General features: G+C 38.8%; 1 protein-coding gene across 1 annotated transcript; it reads left to right on the top strand.

Annotated features, from left to right (window-relative positions):
* Positions 1-1,206: 1,206 nt before the first annotated feature.
* entpd2b (ectonucleoside triphosphate diphosphohydrolase 2b) lies at positions 1,207-16,814 on the top strand. The gene is made up of 9 exons (XM_071466009.1): positions 1,207-1,752; positions 6,398-6,515; positions 8,463-8,613; positions 11,555-11,714; positions 12,269-12,496; positions 13,713-13,982; positions 15,008-15,127; positions 15,582-15,716; positions 15,803-16,814. Exons 1-9 carry the CDS (start codon positions 1,636-1,638, stop codon positions 16,016-16,018), a joined length of 1,515 nt encoding a protein of 504 aa, XP_071322110.1. The 5' UTR covers positions 1,207-1,635; the 3' UTR covers positions 16,019-16,814.
* Positions 16,815-17,652: the final 838 nt, after the last annotated feature.

Below are 17,652 nucleotides of genomic sequence, written 5' to 3' on the forward strand. Positions count from 1 at the left end.
ATTGAGTTGCATTATGTTGCATTGTGGGAAATGTAGCATTTGGTGTTTTTGGTGCTTCACCCTTACTTAAGTGTAAAAATGAGAATATTTCAGCCTCTGACGCTTTGAGTCTTTTTAAACTCTGTCATTCAAGTTTCCTGTCTTTACTGATGTGCACCACTAAATAACAAGAGTGCCTCTTTAAAATTTTGACCTTGAAATTTCATTTTTGATTTTGGGAACGAACATCAATTCACATTTACAACAAGAAAACCATAGTTCTATGACAACTCCATATGCTGAAGTGGACCAAGATACGATTGAAAGCTGTGGAACAAGCTAGTAAGTGGACATTGAATTGAGACCGTTTTATTTCTCAGCTTATATTCATGCCAATGTAATTTATTTTATCATTTTATGACTGCTATTCAGAGTCTGTGATTTTTATTATATCACATACGACACCTTCAGCATTTTACGTTTTTGTTCTCTTCTCTTCCTCCTCTCTGGTCTGCGGTCAGACTTCAGAAAGGGCCATTTTTATTCTCAGCTGCTTGTTCACTGTATGTACAGTATATTTACAGTTTGTATTAACGGTATGGGAAAGTCCACTATAAAAAGACAACAAACATTTACAGCTGTTGATGTGTTATTGTGACAGAACACCTGCTGTACAATTTGAGAGATGATAGTGTTGGCAATAAAAAGCCTATGCCAATGTGATGCTTTTTGGGATTTACATTTACATTTCAACTCAGATTGAATATTAACAGTTAACAAGTGTTTTGCAATCTCTACCATAACTGCGAAGGAGCCTAGGTACAAAAATTACAATGAGTGCCCTGTATGACAACATGCATAACATCTTAAGTGCAGATGCTCCTTCAAAACAACTCATTATATATTCTGCTAAATTTAGACCCTGTCAGAACAGGATTCCTGCAAAAATAGACTTTAAAAAAGTACATGTACACACACAAAAAAAGCATAGGCCTCTAGTGAAAACTTCATTTCCATACTTTTTTCAGACAGTCAAATGAGGACACAATTTGCAAGTCAGGTTTTAAGCTGCAGCCATTCACATGCAAATACTGGAGGGAAACAACCAGCCCTGTAGCTCTCAGGTCCAATAGGCTACAATCTGGACTTCAGCCAGTTTAGGCCAACCCTTGTTTTCTCAGCAGTGACTGAATAATTATTAAACCTAAAGAAAGTTTTATTCTCTCTAAGATTACCAAGGGAATGACTGGGCAGGAATAATAGTGCAGCTCCACCCTGACTAACCCAAAGTAACTGCAGAGAGCGAATGAGCAGCAGGTTTCTCCTGTCACCGGCTCTGGCTTTAATGAAGACATTTTTCCTCCATGGCACCAGTAGCCTTGGAGCTGTTCTCATTCATTGATCGAGGAGAAGCTTTCAGGAACACGGAGGAGGGCCTGGCTGCGCTCGGCACATAAATTCAGGTCAGACGTTGCTATCTCAAGTGAAATGTAAAACTGGAGGCAGGAAGCAGGTGAAGCGTGAACCACAGGCGGGCTATGATAACGCCCGGCCAGCGGGAAGCCAGTACTCCAGTACTCCCACTTGGCCGCTATTAAGTCAACGCTCAGATTTCCAGCAGGCGCAGAGAAGAGCTGCACTTCTCACTTTCACTTCATGGCTCAGCGCTCGGCTCATCCCGCCGTGCCCATCGCGCTGCTGCTCTTTGCACTTGTTGCAATCCTGCTCCTGACGATCCGCACCGAGGACGTTCGGGAGGCACCGGGGTTCATGGTAAGGCCCGCTCCCAGTGGGTATTTTTGGATAAGTGTTTGTCAGCATGTGGAGCTGTCTGGGTGTGTAACCAAAGCTCTGCCGTGCGGGCTGCAGACAAGGAGCGAAAATGTGTCACGCAGAAATGTGTGGACCTCAAAGAGTCTGTGACATTTATACTTGGACTACTATTTTTTTCCCCCCATGAATCTTAAAATCGCACCCTCTCCCACCTCCATAATTAATTAATTAGATTAACATTCTCTGCTCAGCTGCTGACCTTTAAATTATGGAAGCCCAGGACTGGCAACAGGTCAAATTGAAATTTTAACTGCAATATGAGTGTAAATTATCACAGACCCCGGGAGGGGTCATGGAGAAAAAAAGCAATTTGTGTGCACAATTAAATAATTAGCATTATTTACTCTAATTACACATTTACTATTCACACTCTCATTATGCATCTCTTGGATTTAATTTACATTTAAGACTGAGATATGTAGATATATTTCATGTGTGTTATCTTTTAGATTCCTTAAACATATATATATATATATATATATATATATATATATATATATATGTTTTTTTGTTTGTTTGTTTTTTTTTTTTCTTGCATAAAACTTAAACACAGAGCACAAACAGTTAAATTTTATATTTTTCCCATGACATCTCCAGGTTTCCTGCATAATTCACCCAGTTAGAAAACTTAGTTAAAACTAATGTAGTAATAATAAATCCTGCTCAATGTTCAGTTTTTGATGAAACTGTGTCAGAAGGGTCTTCGTTGCACTGTATGGTCATTTGGAGGATGTAGTTTGTGGTGCTGTTGAACTACATTGCATAATGTTTATGGGTTTTGCTATTATTTTGATTACACCATTCAAACCAATGAGGGCTGGCCTGTATGTGCATTATACACCTCTTTGTATAACGAAATACACTTCAGCAGCATCGCATCGTGTACCTACACTAACCTACACTAGACAAGACATGTACTGTATTTTTTTTTTTTGGCACCCAATAAGCATTTTCAATGCAGAGGGCTACTCCAAAGAAATCCTAATGACATGACATGTGAAATGGACTCTGCGTATCTGTTTCTTTATGTTTGGTCTGAATGCCTCATCCCTCTCTCGTCCTTTGTTCACGATCAACTGGGGACAGCATGCTGTTTGCCTATCATCAGTAACTTTGTGATATGTACACACTCAGGTGACCTCATGGCTGAAATACTGATAAACTGTAGTTGCCTACGTATAATCACAAATAATATTCAAGACTTACCTGTGAACAGATGTGAACAGACAACCAGACAGTGAGAGATTATGTGTTCACCACTGTAAGAAACTGTCAACACAACTGCAAGTGATGATCATTGTACACTGCTATATCCATCATAGATCCAACAGCTCTAAAGTAATCATTTCAACCAAAGTAATTACAAAAAAATACTCTCAGCTAGATAAGTGGAAAAAAGTCAATTTCCTGGTTTTGAAACTGTAGTGTTGTTTGTTTAGCATTCAGAACAGGATTTCTGCACAGGCCAACTCCAGCTCCTGTTCCCTTTGCCGCCTCGTTTTTGTGTTACCCATCCAATATCCCATGGTTCCTTTTTTTAGAATAATGTAGCTGCCTTTTCACTCAGTAACAATGCGGTTGAGTCACAAAAAAAGGACACAAAAGGTTTTTTTATTTTGTTTTGCAGAGAGACAAGTTCAGCGGTTCCCATAGTGTATCAAATGAAAGGACAAAACAGATCATTAGAGCTCCTCTGTGTTTCTGGCAAGTGTTAGAGTGAGTCCTTACAACTGACTGCACAGCAGTAATGAGAAAATATTATGAGAAATAATGAGGAACGCTTCCACATGATGTTACTGTTCACCTGTTGCATGAACTTGAGAGGTTGTGTGTTTGCCTGAATACCCTGATACCTGAATGTGGAGGAATGTGCACCACTGTATGTGTCTGTCTATCTCTGCACATGTATCCATGTGTGTGTGTGTGTGGTCCCTCTCCCTTGGCTCGTCAAGGCTGTATTTCTGCATATTCAGAGACCAGGTTTCTTTCATTTAAACGAGCATTAAAGTTGCTGTGATTTGTGATTCAACATTGTTGTGACAGTGGAAGAAATGTCAGGACAACAGGTCTTTAATCACAGACGCACATAGACCATGCCAGTAGAGCTAAAGAATTGGGATAGTCAGTACTGTCTTAGTAGTTTGTTAGAAAATACTCCCTTTAATACTTTAGATAAATGGTGGGTGAATTATATCCAGGATGTAAAACTGTCTTTTCAGGTATGGTAATTTATCTCAGTGTATCATCGAAGAACATTTTCAGCACACTCTGACATATTTCCTTCATAGTTCCTCGTAAGTGGTGAGCTGTTATGATAGAGACTGCATCCATGCACACGATGATAAGACACAACCGAGGATTCAGTTCCCACAACAGTCAACTATAGTGCAACAATGCTGAGTCTACAGCAACATCAGCAGCATGGGATGACACACCTGAAAACTAAAGGAAAGCCAAGTGGAGACATTTTCTTATAACCATGACTCTCATATCTTATAATTATGATTCAATTCAGAGACCTGTATTTCAAAATTACAAGGAAACTGACATCCACATCTCATACAAGATTTTTATCTCTTAGTTGTGATCCTCCTCTAGGATTATAAGGTACAGAACTCAAAACCAACAATGCTGCGTTACAATTTTGGGGTGAATGCACTTCTGTAACCATCAGTCATCACAGAATAATAAAAATGACCTTTCTTTTGAGACAGTATGAAGTTGATACAAACAGGAGTGTATTTCTTTATTAGCGTAATGATCAACAGTAAGATTGGGGTCAAGTTAACTTAATGGAGGGTTCCAGGGTATCAGATTTATCAGCGGCATTAAATGACTCAGACAGGATTAGTTAGATTTTTTTAGTAATTGAGTTGAAGAAAATTATTAGTTTGTGCTTTTGCTGGTGCTTCCTGATTTTACAGATACATAAAGTTGGATGTCATCAGCATAACAAGAAAAGAAATATTATTAGACATATTATTTGGCCAAGTAAGATTGTGGATACAAATTAGAAGGGAACCAGCAAACAGTGAGTGTGGAAGCTAGTTCATCATATAAAACATATGTCTGTACTTAGGTTTTATGAATAGACAGCAGCCAAAAACATTTGACCTCTGAGAGCAGGCCTAATATTGTCTTGGGATACCAATCTACAGTGACTGTGGAGCCAGTCAGCAGCAGAGAAAGCAAGTGGACGCTTCATGATTGGGTGACTCAAGACAAATGAGCAGTGTCCCAGACAAGTGGACATAGAGGTAGGCACCCAAGACAGTGAGGTCTATCACTAGAGAAACAGCTGATGGCTTCAGGAAGTATAAGATCTTAGATGTTTTTTTGCTCAGTTTAGGGGGAAAAGGAGCAGGAACAAGCTTGTTCCTCTGATTTCTTTGCTCACCTCTCCCTATATATACAGTGTGACGTAACATAGCTGTAATTATAACTTCCATCTATCCATCCATTTTCTGCTGCTTATCCAAGGTCGGGTTGCAGTGGCAGGAGGTCAAGAAAAATAGTCCCCCCCCCCACCCCAGCAATGTTGGAATCCCAAGACGTCCCCAGGCCAGATTAGATATATAACCTCTCCAGCATCTCTTGGGTCTATCCCAAGGCCTTCTACCAGTTGGATATACCTGGAAGACCTCCAATTGAAGGCACCCAGGAGGCATCCAAACCAGATGCCAAAACCACCTCAACCAGCTCCTTTCGATGCAAAGGAGCAGCAGCTCTACTCTGAGCTCAATCCAAATGACGAGCTCCTTAAACTGTCTAAGTCTGAGCCCAGCTACTGTGTGGAGGAAACTCATTGTACAATTTGCAAAAGTCAAAGTATGATTTTGTTTTCTGACTGAAAAAAACAAACTGGAAGTACCCGCAGCCAGTACTCTGGTCTGCGTTCCTCTGAGCAAAGAGGGTGATTGGAACAGATCAGTAGCAGGGGGAGAATTACACCAAGCATCCGGGATTTCATGGCTGTCATCTTTGGTTTAATGTCAGAAGGTCGGGAGACTTAACAAATCCTAGATCACCTTACTTAGAGCTGATTCAGAGAGAACGATCATTTTCAAGAGGTATCACATACTTTCAGCTTCAACATCGATAAAGTTGAAATGAATATTAAAAAAAATCTAACTTAAAATAATGTTTTTCAACTGTGTCTGTAAGCTTTGAAAACTAATCTACTGTATGTTGACACACTCTTGTACACACAAAAAAATAACTGGATTTCTCTAAGCCATAGAAATAACAGAAGTAAACTGAAATAACAGTTAATCTCCTTTCGCACAAAGGTGACTTAAACTGTCTCCCAGTCCTCAGTGTATAGAGATAAAACAAAAAGGTCATGCAATCAGTCTCTCTTGACCAAAAATACGTAACTGTGTCAAATAATACCCAGGACGTTCTCTTTGAAGACTGATGTTAGTTAACCTAGTCTGCAGCCAAATGCCTCCCAGATGCCACAATCCAGGTCAAACAGCCTTGATCTTAAATGTCTTCCATGTTTGTCTATCCCATTAACTGGACTGGTAGTCAGCCCAACCCCCTTCCCTTTTTTTACTATTCTTTTTTCTCTCACTCTCTCTAGTACGGGATTGTCCTGGATGCAGGATCTTCGCACACAGCTCTGTATATATACAAGTGGCCAGCAGACAAGCAGAATGGTACAGGGGTGGTCACGCAGCACCGTGAATGTCATGTCAAGGGTAGGTATAAGCAGTTTTTCCACTAAAAACATGATACCACTAATACCACTACTCCTACAAGAGACTGCAGTCGGCTCAATTCACAATAGTTACCACACATTCAAACCATAACCAAAAAAACATCAATGGATATATTTCAAAACACTACTACAACACTTTCTGTTTCTCCTCTGTTCATTCGTTCCAAACATGTATATTTTTGCTAGCTTTTGTTTGATGCTTTCACAGTTAGCGACCAGTAAGCTAATACTAACCACAATTCTCACAAACATAAACATTTTAGCAAATTCTAGTGAACGTAGGAGTGAACCTAGTGAACATTCAAAGACAACAGAGCAATGATTTTGCTGCAGCGGTGGTTCAGAAAGTGTGTACACACAGTCCTGGATCAGGTTACTACACATGCATCAAACCGAAACTGCGTACAGATAATATTTGGTAAATATGGTGAGTGTTTGAAAATGCACAGAAGAGAAGTGGAACAAGCTGTAGACGTAGTTCAAAAAGCTTTTGCAGGATGCCAGAATGCCAAATTCATGTCATGTTGATGGAATTAAACAGTGAGCTGTGTTACATAATCATGTGTGGCCTGTGACATTGTCGTATTTTACCATTTTACCACACAACTGTGCTGACACAACAAGTTCTGAGCAGGCAGTCAGATGAGGTTATGCACTTGTACAGACACAATATCAGATTTTAAAATGTTAAATGTAAATTCAATTTGCATTGAAATTATGGCTTTGACTCTGGTTTTAATTAATTTCACTGTAATTTTAACTGATCAATGCAGCTTTTCCACTAGTGTCCTCCTCCATTTTTATTAATTAGTTTTGTTTAAAGGGAACGCCACAGGTCAAGTTTCATCGAGTGTGAATTTTCTGCTGGATCACAACAAAAACTACCTCAAACAGTATTTGAACACAGAATATTTTTTTCGCAGTTTGAATCAAAGTTTGAATTTTTAATAAAAAGTGAAAAACTGTAGTTATTACACTGCCAACTTGTACTGTTCACATCCAAGATCTAAGATCCAACATCCAAGTCATAAATACAACTCAGCAACAAGTCCACAGTCTGATCAAGGTCAATCGCCATGTTTAGTTGTCTGACGAATACGTGCAAGTTGTAAAGATGGAAAATCTTTCTTATCTTTGCTTTCCAGTTGCATAACTGCTGTGAATCCAAGCTGACTGCAGCTGCCATCCTCTGCCAAAGAGCTTTCAGGATGTGAATTTTTGATCTGAAGCCCACTCTACTGTTTGTTTCCGTTATGTTATACCTGAGAAATACTAAACCATTCTTTAGAAAGTCTTTATCCTGTTGTATCTTGTTATACTCACCAGTGGGTGAGATGTGAAGTGGCTCCTGTTTCCCATGGACAGATTGCATGATCACATCACACTCACAGCAAGTAAAGCAAAACTTTGTCTCAGGCAATCGTGAATCAGGAATGAGTCAGAGTTGAGCTCTGTTTTTTTGGCACTCCTTTAATACTAAAGGGCTTTATGTGTCTTGACTTAGATAAACAAATACTTTTTTCCCATTTAGTCACGGACATGGTGTTTATACTGTCGTGTTTCATAACTGTTAAAATGCCTCTGTTAGAAATGAACTTTAATCCTTGGATGTCTTGGATGAATGATATTACAAATCCCTAAAACTAAATCACATCGTTAACGTGCTATGAGATTCCTTCGGTATTTGTAGCATTTGTTTTTGTCACATTTGTTATAAAGTAATAATCAGAGATGTTTGGTAACAGTAAGGAAAAACTAATATGTTGTTCTATCAAAAGCAAAGTTACGGCCATATTGAGTAAATTGTGATGCAGGTAGCTGTTAAATGTTTAGTTTGGGTCACAATAGGCAGGATTGTTTGTTGCCGATATAAGAACAAGATCCTACAAGTTATTTTTCTTTTTTATCCTGTTCATCACTCACTCAGGCGGAGGCATCTCCAGCTATGCAGGCCAACGGGGAGCAGCGGGGCAGAGCCTAGAAGCATGTCTGGACCAGGCGGTGAAGGACATCCCCAAAGAAAAACACCATGTCACACCTGTGTACCTGGGAGCCACAGCTGGCATGAGGCTTCTGCAGTGAGTCAGTGTGCCTGTCTGTCTGTCTGTCTATCTGTGTGTGTGACCAGACAGCCTCTGTCTTTGTTTATTTTGCTTGTTTCTATGTGACTTTGTTTTTCTGTTACATGTCTCACCTTTATTCCAGTTCTGTGAAACTATGAGTGCCTGAAGCTGTTTCTTCTATACAGTAATTACACTAAACTTTTCTGTCTTCGTGACATGTTTACCTATCTTACACAGCATTAAAACATAAATCGAAATTAGTACATAGCACAGGGATACATGATATCTTGGTGGCCAATATGTTATCCTCAAATAAATGAAAAAATACATTATTGCTTTTGTTCCAAAAAGGAATTTCACGCCATTATTCAGTCCTATTGTGCTGCCTTTTTTTTATACAGTAGCTGTGGAGTCTGCAATGAGTGACTATAAATGAGCAACACAACTGTATCATGTCAGAGGCTGATAGATGAATTTATGTGAATTACATTGTTGCCTGTTTGCATTTTCACAGGAGAATGATGAATGCCACTAAAAAATAGAATCTTGTGTTAACTACGCTTTTTTTGTCAAAATTGTCCATGACTATGGAAAAATAAACCAGTCACTGTTTAGTTCAAGGTAATAACTTGAGACCTAAAAGTAGAACTCAGACTCAGAGAAGGTGATTTACTGTAAATTTGTTAGTGGCTGGAGTGGGACAGGCAGGACAGTGAATCGTTAAACCTGGACGGACAGAAAAGCAGAGCAGAGCAGGACAGTGGCTCGACAACACGAGGAAACTGCAGAGCACAAGCAGAGTTGGCAGAACGTAGGACCACTATGACACACAGAATGGTCTGGTGAAGAGTGCAGCGAAGGAGTGAGGTTTATATACTGCAGGCATCAGGACTGGCAGCAGGTGGGTAGGCGGGAGGAGGAAACTAGGTCGCCAGGCGTTGATTGTAATGGACACACACACACACACACACACACACACAAACAAACATGACAATCAGGACACACCAGGGAGGGAAACAGCAGAAACACTTGGATGAGGGAGGAATACTGCTAGACCCTAACAGTCAGTGTAAAAATTAGCCTTTATTGTTCTCTTCACATTTTTGCAGATGTAATTTGTTGTTACTGTTATTTTTTTGGACATTTTACACATTTATTGGACAATAAGGGGCAGAGAGAGCGGGAGAGACACACAGCAAAGAGTCTGGCTGGAGTCAAACCAGGGACTCACCTGCTTAGAACACCCATGTGGTATGTGCTGTAATCATTCAGCTATCAGGTCCCCCCCTAAAAATGTATTATACATTACTAATTTTCATTATCTGCCTTGAAATTGCATATCTAATATAGCAACATGACGTATACTGTATCTTTGACTTTTTATATCATTTAGCTGCAGGTGATGACCAGTCCTTTGTAGGTTTCATTCCTTTCCATTCATATTACATTCTGTTGTTATTTTTATGACCTTCGATTATAAGCTAGAAGCACAATATCCCCACATGAGGAGTTATTTCATCTTACATCATGTCAATGCTCCTATTTTGAATTTAGCTAACTTAAAAAAAAAAATAGTTATCTAAATTAAACAGTATTATTATCTTATACTATCTTTTTTTAAATGAAGGATCTGGTTGTATACATGGACATCTGGACCCACAGGAGTTACACCAGCTTGTTCTTGACTAAATTAACTTGCATATCTTATCTTACATATTTTCCATACGGAGCTGTCTATGGCCTATCTTTGTGTAGATGTGAGCGCAGGCCTACAAAACTACTGTAAGTCGGTGCCACTAGAAATAGGTAGTATGCTATAAACAAAACTGAACTGACTTTTCATGGGTGACCTTTGCCATCTTAGCATGGCTGTTAAGACATTATTCCTCAAACTATCCTCCTGTTCTAACCAGCAATCTGACTGATTAATGCAGTGTGACAGTGCATGAAGCTTAAATAGCACAGAGCAGAGATGATGGCGCGTATTCAGACATGCAGGTACCAGTACGAGCACTAATGCACCAGTGTTGGAGATGCAAAGATGAAAAGCAAAAACCAAACCTCGCAAAACCACAGGGACTTGAGATTCACTTCATTTTACTCAATATGACTACATGAGAAAACAGGCACTCAAAGGTGAATCTGTCCAAAAGCTACAATCGGAGCAAGAGGCAAGGAACAGCCTTTCAGGTTTTTATCTCTCTGTGCTTTCACGGCATCTGTTTGCATTCATAGACGTTTGGCACCAACATCGCTCCTTTTTTAGTTTAACCTTGTATGTTTTGTCGGTTTGTGTTTGAAAACGGCACATGTAAGGAGCATAAATGTTTTTAGACAGGATCTTACAGAAGTCGTACTCAATTTTTCCTCTGCTTCAACACTTCTTAACTTCATAGCATCAATGCTGTACTGGCTGCGGCTCAGGCCCTTTCTTACACTGCTGCTCAGAGAAATCTTCGTATTTGATCGGGTAGATATGCTAGTATGATGACCCTGCGAGGTCTTTAGATTTGTAGCTTGGAAAGAATGATTTCAATTAAACAATTAAACAGTTGGAAACGCTTTACAGATCAAAAGGTGCAAATGTAGAAAGGCAGGAAGAGAAACTGTTTACACGACTGAAACTTGGCTTTTGTGGAGTCTGCTGGTGGAGTAGTTATCAGGCTGCTGCATCTGGTCTTATTGATTTCAGTGTGGCATCTCCACTTTCAAAGGGAGTTCTGGGTCAGTTGAACTCTTGTGGTTGCAGAGGTCAGGGGTGAAACCTGAGGCTTAGGGCCAGTAAAACAGTGAGAAATAAGCGAGGGTTATAAAAACTACCAATTTCCAATCATCAAACTTACAGTAGCATTTTATTAATGCAGCTTCCTAATGGATGTCTATAAAAGTTACTGACTGCAGCTGTAAGCTGTAGCAATCTAATAAAGTAAAACTTTTTTTTTTTTCTTCCAACCAGTATATCCAGCCCAGAGCAGTCAGCTCAGATTCTCCAGGAAGTGGGCCATAAAATCCAGTCCTACCCTTTCAACTACCAAGGAGCAGCCATACTGAGTGGTCAAGAGGAGGGGGCGTACGGCTGGGTTACCGTCAACTATCTCTTGGAGAACTTCATTAAGGTACCAAAGCTTGTATGAAGTGTGTTTTTGGAGTCAGCAGCCTTTCGTCAGTTGGAAGTTGTGAACAGATCTGCCAATATTTTTATTTAAATCATCCACAGAGAGTCAAATGATTACATTGAGATATCGTCAGTGACCTGTAACAGAGGGCAGTTGTGCTGTTTTGAGGCAGCTTGCATCAGAACCATTTTCCATCATGTAATTTATTTAGATAGGCTTCATTTTTTTTTAATTCCTGCATAGATCACCTGAATGGAGATGTTCATCTCCTTGAATTTAATTTATAGACTGACATCTACTGGCCTCTCCTACACTGTTGATCATATATCACAGTTCCCTTCGTGTATCACTATTGTTATCAGCCTGTGGAGTGTTAACTATTAACTGTGGAAAGTAGGATAGGCACAGGATGTGACACAGGAAGCTAAGATTATCCCTCCCCTCATTAACTGAGACTGATGTACTCTTGAGTAAGTCTAGTAGTGTCTAAATACAATTAATGTCAGTGGAAAAAGGTGAAAAGTTGTATGAGGCAGCGTGTTTATCTTTTCCAGTATGGTTTCGTGGGGCGCTGGCTCAGCTCCGGCAGACCCACGGTGGGAGCGCTGGATTTCGGCGGAGCCTCCACCCAGATAACGTTTGCGACTCAGGAGGAAATGGAGGACAAACAGGACATGATGAAGCTGCGTCTTTATGGCCAGGAGTACTCTCTGTACACACACAGCTTCCTGTGCTACGGGCAGGACCAGGTCCTCAAGAGACTGCTGGCTCACATAGTGAAGGTGACATGCTGTGTTTATCCAGCTTTTTGTTTCCTGTGTTTCATATGCAGCTGGTGGATGTTGTGATTATTGGTCTTTTTGTTGTATTTATATTTTCAGACATTTAGTGATACTTGTTTTTTCGTTGGGCAGGAACCAGATGTTACGTTAACTGTTGGGCTCAAAATTGAAGTTTCAAGGTGTCTTCACTGTCTTTAGACCCAGACTGACACAAAATATAAAAATATAATAGTCCATATGTGATACAATGCAACTACACACAACACAAGAAAGGTTTTAACCAATGAAGCAAAATAATGTATAAGATATTAAAAAATGACAACAAATTAATGAATATGCAATCAAACTAATATTTTAATTTAAAGAAAAAAAGAAAAGATATTTTCTCTTAGTTTTTCCTGCCACAAATGTGTCAAATGTTGCATCGTAGTTATACATGTTAGCTGAGACAGTTTCTAATATATAACAGATTTCCTCCCTTTGATAAGTGGATCTTTTAAAAACATCATCTTCATGAGGGAGTGTTCTGGAACATTAGGATGTGGTGCATTATTTTTTTAAGAAAGCTTAAAACTAGCAAAGTTTTCTGTGTTGTAGTTAAGTATATATATTTGGTAACTATATTTGTAAATATTTTATATGCATTAACATTTAACATTGTGTAGGTTCTACAGATATTGATGGTGACATTGACATTTGAGAGTTTGAAAAAACTGATAGCAATATAGCTCACAATACGTGTTAAACACATTACATACTGCACACATATAGCATAAAGAAACATTCTTGATTAAGACCCCTTAATTACTATTTAATGAATGATTATTATTTATTTATTATATTAGTTATTACAGTCTTTAGTTTCATTTACAGTTTTATTACAGTTTTGTAACCAACGTATTTCCCAGAAGGACATTTTACAGTTGAAAAATAAAGTTGACAGTGCTCTCTGCTGGATAAAAGTCTGTAACACAACATATACAATATTTTTTCCCACTGTTTCATGTTACTTACAGACCAATACATGCTGATACTGATAAAGTTATGAGAACCTAAAGTCTTCCAATAAGAGCAACCATTTCACTACAAAGTTTATAATTATACTGTAAATGTGCATTTTAGAACATATAATGAATAATTTTAATACTATTTTGTGGGTTTGTTGAGGGGATGTGTCCAGTCACTCTCTATTTCTCTCTGTGTCTCTCTCGCTCAGTCTCAGGGTTATTCGGGGTCAGTCGACCACCCCTGCTATCCTGCAGGCCACAGTCAAACTTTAAGGCTCAGCAGTATATTCAACTCTCCGTGTACAATGAAGTACAAACCCAGCTCCTACAACCCCCAGGCGTCTTTGACAGTACAAGGCAGCGGACATTATGAACAATGTCTGGGCAACGTGTCTGAGATCTTCTCCTTCGACAGCTGTCCCTTCTCCCAGTGCTCCTTCGACAAAGTCTTTCAGCCAAATGTCAGCGGTAGCTACATGGTAAGAAAAGCTGGAGGAAGCAGATGACACAGAGCGATTAGACACAGTCAGCATTATGCACTAAATGTCAGTCTGCACACAAGGGAGCAGACTCTGTGTTAGTGATGAAAATTATGTACACTCATCGAGGAACACCAAAGCCAACAGCCTCAGTTCAGCCTGTAGTAAAGTATAAATTACATTTTTTCCTGAGATGTAGCGTTGGCAAAGTAGAACATCCCCTAAAATACTTACTTTAATACTTAAATAAAGCACTGGTCATCTCCAAACAGGGGTAAAGTACAGCACTTAAGTAAATGAATAAATGGATTCATGTATACTGAGCTGCTGCATTGATGTATTTGCCTAGCCCAGTGGTACCCAACATGTGGTCTGGGGCCCACTGATGGGCTGTGAAGGTATTGCAAGTAGGCTGACAAATCATTTGCAAAACAGTACAATTTTGGTGAAAATAGATAAAAATATAAATAAGGTTTTAAATGAAAAGATATTTAAAAACATTATAAATGTTTTTTCCCACCCTAAGGCCCATCATTGTGATAAGCCAATGATAGGAACTTTTATGTTGCTGCCCCAGACCACACTGTAGACCAGTTTGCTATCTCAGCTGCTCACTAAGAGATCACACTCATGGCAAATACTGGAGCTGTTGGTTAGAAACAGGAAGAATTAAGAGGAAAAACAGTTAAGAGACAGATGGTGAATCGAAAAGTGATTTCTCTCCATCAAACAAAAAAGAAAAACTGAGCTTCCCCTGCTTTCAGTTCAGTCCTGAATGTTTGCTCTGAGAAGACGTTATTTGGCCTCCATATTGTTATAGTGTCAGACGTGGGACACCAACATTTTTGAGATTTTCAGGTGGGCCATGAGTTGGAGCAGGTTGGGAACCACTGGCCCAGCCCAAACTGATAACAGTATAAAAATGAATTAACATAACACAATGACTGCTTTATGTTGATGTTACACTATTAATAAAAACTACAAGTCTGAGTTTTGTATTGTATGCCCTCTTTCTGTGTCACCAGGCATTCTCTGCATTCTTCTACATTCACTCCTTCCTGCAGCGTGTCACAGGCATCACTGTGAGCACGCCGTCACAGCTGGAGGAGGCCGCCAAAACTGTGTGCAGAATGAGTCTCGATCAAGTAATACTGTCTTCTGTTTGTGTTCCATTTGTTTCTTACATCTCACCACTGATGCATGCATGCATATATGGAGTTTTCACATTTATTATAAGTTTATTTATTGATAGTTATTTGAATATATTTATAATGGATTCATGGGTTTGAATGGATTTGAAAACCTTTTTAGAAGTTGTTTTTTCTCATCATCTTATGTGTGTTTCTAAGGTGTTCCCTCTCAAATTTGATCTTAATTTAAATTTCACCTTTTAAGTTTTCTGTTTCAAGACCATTTTATTATAAAGACACCTTTATAAGTTAATTAATCCATTTAGAAATATTCAATATATCACTTTAGAAATATTGCTTAAATACACTGACTATGACTTAACACTGTTAAAAAAATGTGCAATTATTCTTGTGGTCATATTTATTCATATATTCAAACATTTTAACACATTTTTGTGTTTTGTTCCAGATGTTGCTTCTTGCTCCAGAGCAAAAGGCTCGTTTGCAGCACTACTGTGCTTCCTCTGTGTATGTCAAGGTTCTCTTGTTGAGAGGATACGGCTTCAATGAGATATCATTTCCACACATTTCCTTTCAGAAAAAGGTGAGAACTTCATCATTTGCACTTGTTCAGAAAATAAAGACTTGTTTTGTATAACTTGCAGTAATATTTTGTTGCTGATCCTGCAGGCAGGGGATGCCTCGGTGGGTTGGGCTCTGGGCTACATGCTGAGTTTGAGCAACTTGCTGCCCGCAGAGACAGTGGGTCTGAGGAAGGCCCTGACCCCGGGCGCCTGGGGAACACTCATCTTTCTCTTTGTCCTTCTCCTCACTTCAGCCCTGGTCTTCATCTTATTCCGAGTTTGTGATGGGAAGAAGAAAGGAGGCAGTGAAAGCACCATCTAGATATTACAACACCATACAGAGCAGTCAATAAAAGAGTAGCAGAGTTATGCATTTTGTTTGTTTTGGCTTTGTACTCCAACACGTTGGCTGTGAAATGAAACGAGAGCTGAATTTGTGCTTTAATTTAAGGGTGTTCACATTATAATGAATAAACAGTGTAGTACCAGTAACTCTTTCTATACATAGTTGCCCAGTTATGGCTTAACGCAGCAGAATGTTCATCCTTATAGGAGCTGCACAGCGTGTTCACTGACTGCAACGAACACCAATGGCACAAGTATGACTTCAACTATTCATAAATTAAAGCTGAAGGTCAGCGCTTTAACCTCAAAGTCTTATTTCATTTCAAATCCAAATTGCGGGAGTACTGGACCAACACAATGAAAAACGTGACCAAATATTGTCTGACTGCCCCGTGGTTTTAGAAACACAGCGTTCCCCTGGTGGCATTGACACTACAGAGGAGGTCTGAATGCTTATTTCATTATTAAGATGTCAAACCAATGTTTGGTTGTATGAAATGTAAAAAAAAATCCATCTTTTTGTTTATTTGTAGAATGACTGTAAGCACTGTTACTGTAAAGAAAAGCACACTGTGGAGATAACTATCACTTTAATGTGAGGAATAACTATTTTTTTGTTTCAAAGATATTTTTCAGGTTCCAGTTTTTATTCACATTTTAATCTGCCACGCTTTTTTTGCAGAGTTTAACAGAACATAATAAATAAGCTACAAATGTGGTGACAGCAGGTGTTTGCATATTATAAATACTTGTTGACAGAAAAAAGAAACAAACTCCAGTCTCGTTTTTATTTGTGCACTTATGTCTCTTTCTTTCCTTGGTTGCTGTGGACTACAACTACTAGGATGCTTTGCTTTACGGACGTAAGAAACGCGTTCTGTTGACTTCCTGTACAGTTGCTTTGCCTTCAGAATAAAAGCAGGGAGTTTTAATTTGATTTCAGATATTTTAGATATAGTAGCAGGAGGCCTAATATGATTTGCTTTGTAGTCGTCCTGCACACAGTGAATTCACAGATCAGTATTTGGGGTCAGCAAAATAATTAAAATATATATAATAGAAGAAATTCAAGGAATAAGGATATTTAAAAAAAACAATCAACGTTTATTTATTTGATTTGTTAATTTGCACCATGAAAACTCAATTGTAAAAGACATATAATTAAATGAAAAAATGAAGGGTAGAAGGGTGTCATGGGGCTTATACAAATGTCTTTATACCACAGTGAAAATAGTAATGAAAATGATAAGAATAATTTCAAAAAAATAGTACTGGTTTAAGTCAATAAGAAAAAATAAAAATAGAGAAAAGTCAGATCTTAAATGGACAAATGTGCTGCCAATTTAGATGCAGAACAGTGATTTTTAGTCATGTATTTATGAAAGTACTCTGACCTATCCTGCCCTGCTCTTCCATTATCATTTCAACTGTTGTGGTAGAAAACACGGACTCAAAGTCAGCATGGCTGTTTGTTTGTTTGAAGGCCTTCGTTTTTTTGTTTTTTTTGTTTTAAATTTATTATATAGTTTTAAGTGGCTGGCTAAAGAGAGCATTAAAGCCTGTGTTTATGGCCTCTTTAATGTTACTCTTTTATTTTGAAGGCTGTGACCG

Source organism: Trachinotus anak, unplaced genomic scaffold, assembly GCF_046630095.1.
Source record: "Trachinotus anak isolate AG129_WGS33_773 ecotype Australia unplaced genomic scaffold, CSIRO_AGI_Tana_v1 ptg000028l, whole genome shotgun sequence".
Lineage (NCBI taxonomy): Eukaryota > Metazoa > Chordata > Actinopteri > Carangiformes > Carangidae > Trachinotus > Trachinotus anak.

What these genes read in the sequence shown, in the direction of transcription:
- entpd2b (XM_071466009.1), top strand. Translation starts at nt 1,636, where the DNA reads ATGGCTCAGCGCTCGGCTCATCCCGCCGTGCCCATCGCGCTGCTGCTC. An exon ending in CCGTGAATGTCATGTCAAGG is followed by an intron (nt 6,516 to 8,462) that starts GTAGGTATAAGC and finishes TCACTCACTCAG; the next exon opens with GCGGAGGCATCTCCAGCTAT. An exon ending in ATGTCAGCGGTAGCTACATG is followed by an intron (nt 13,983 to 15,007) that starts GTAAGAAAAGCT and finishes CTGTGTCACCAG; the next exon opens with GCATTCTCTGCATTCTTCTA.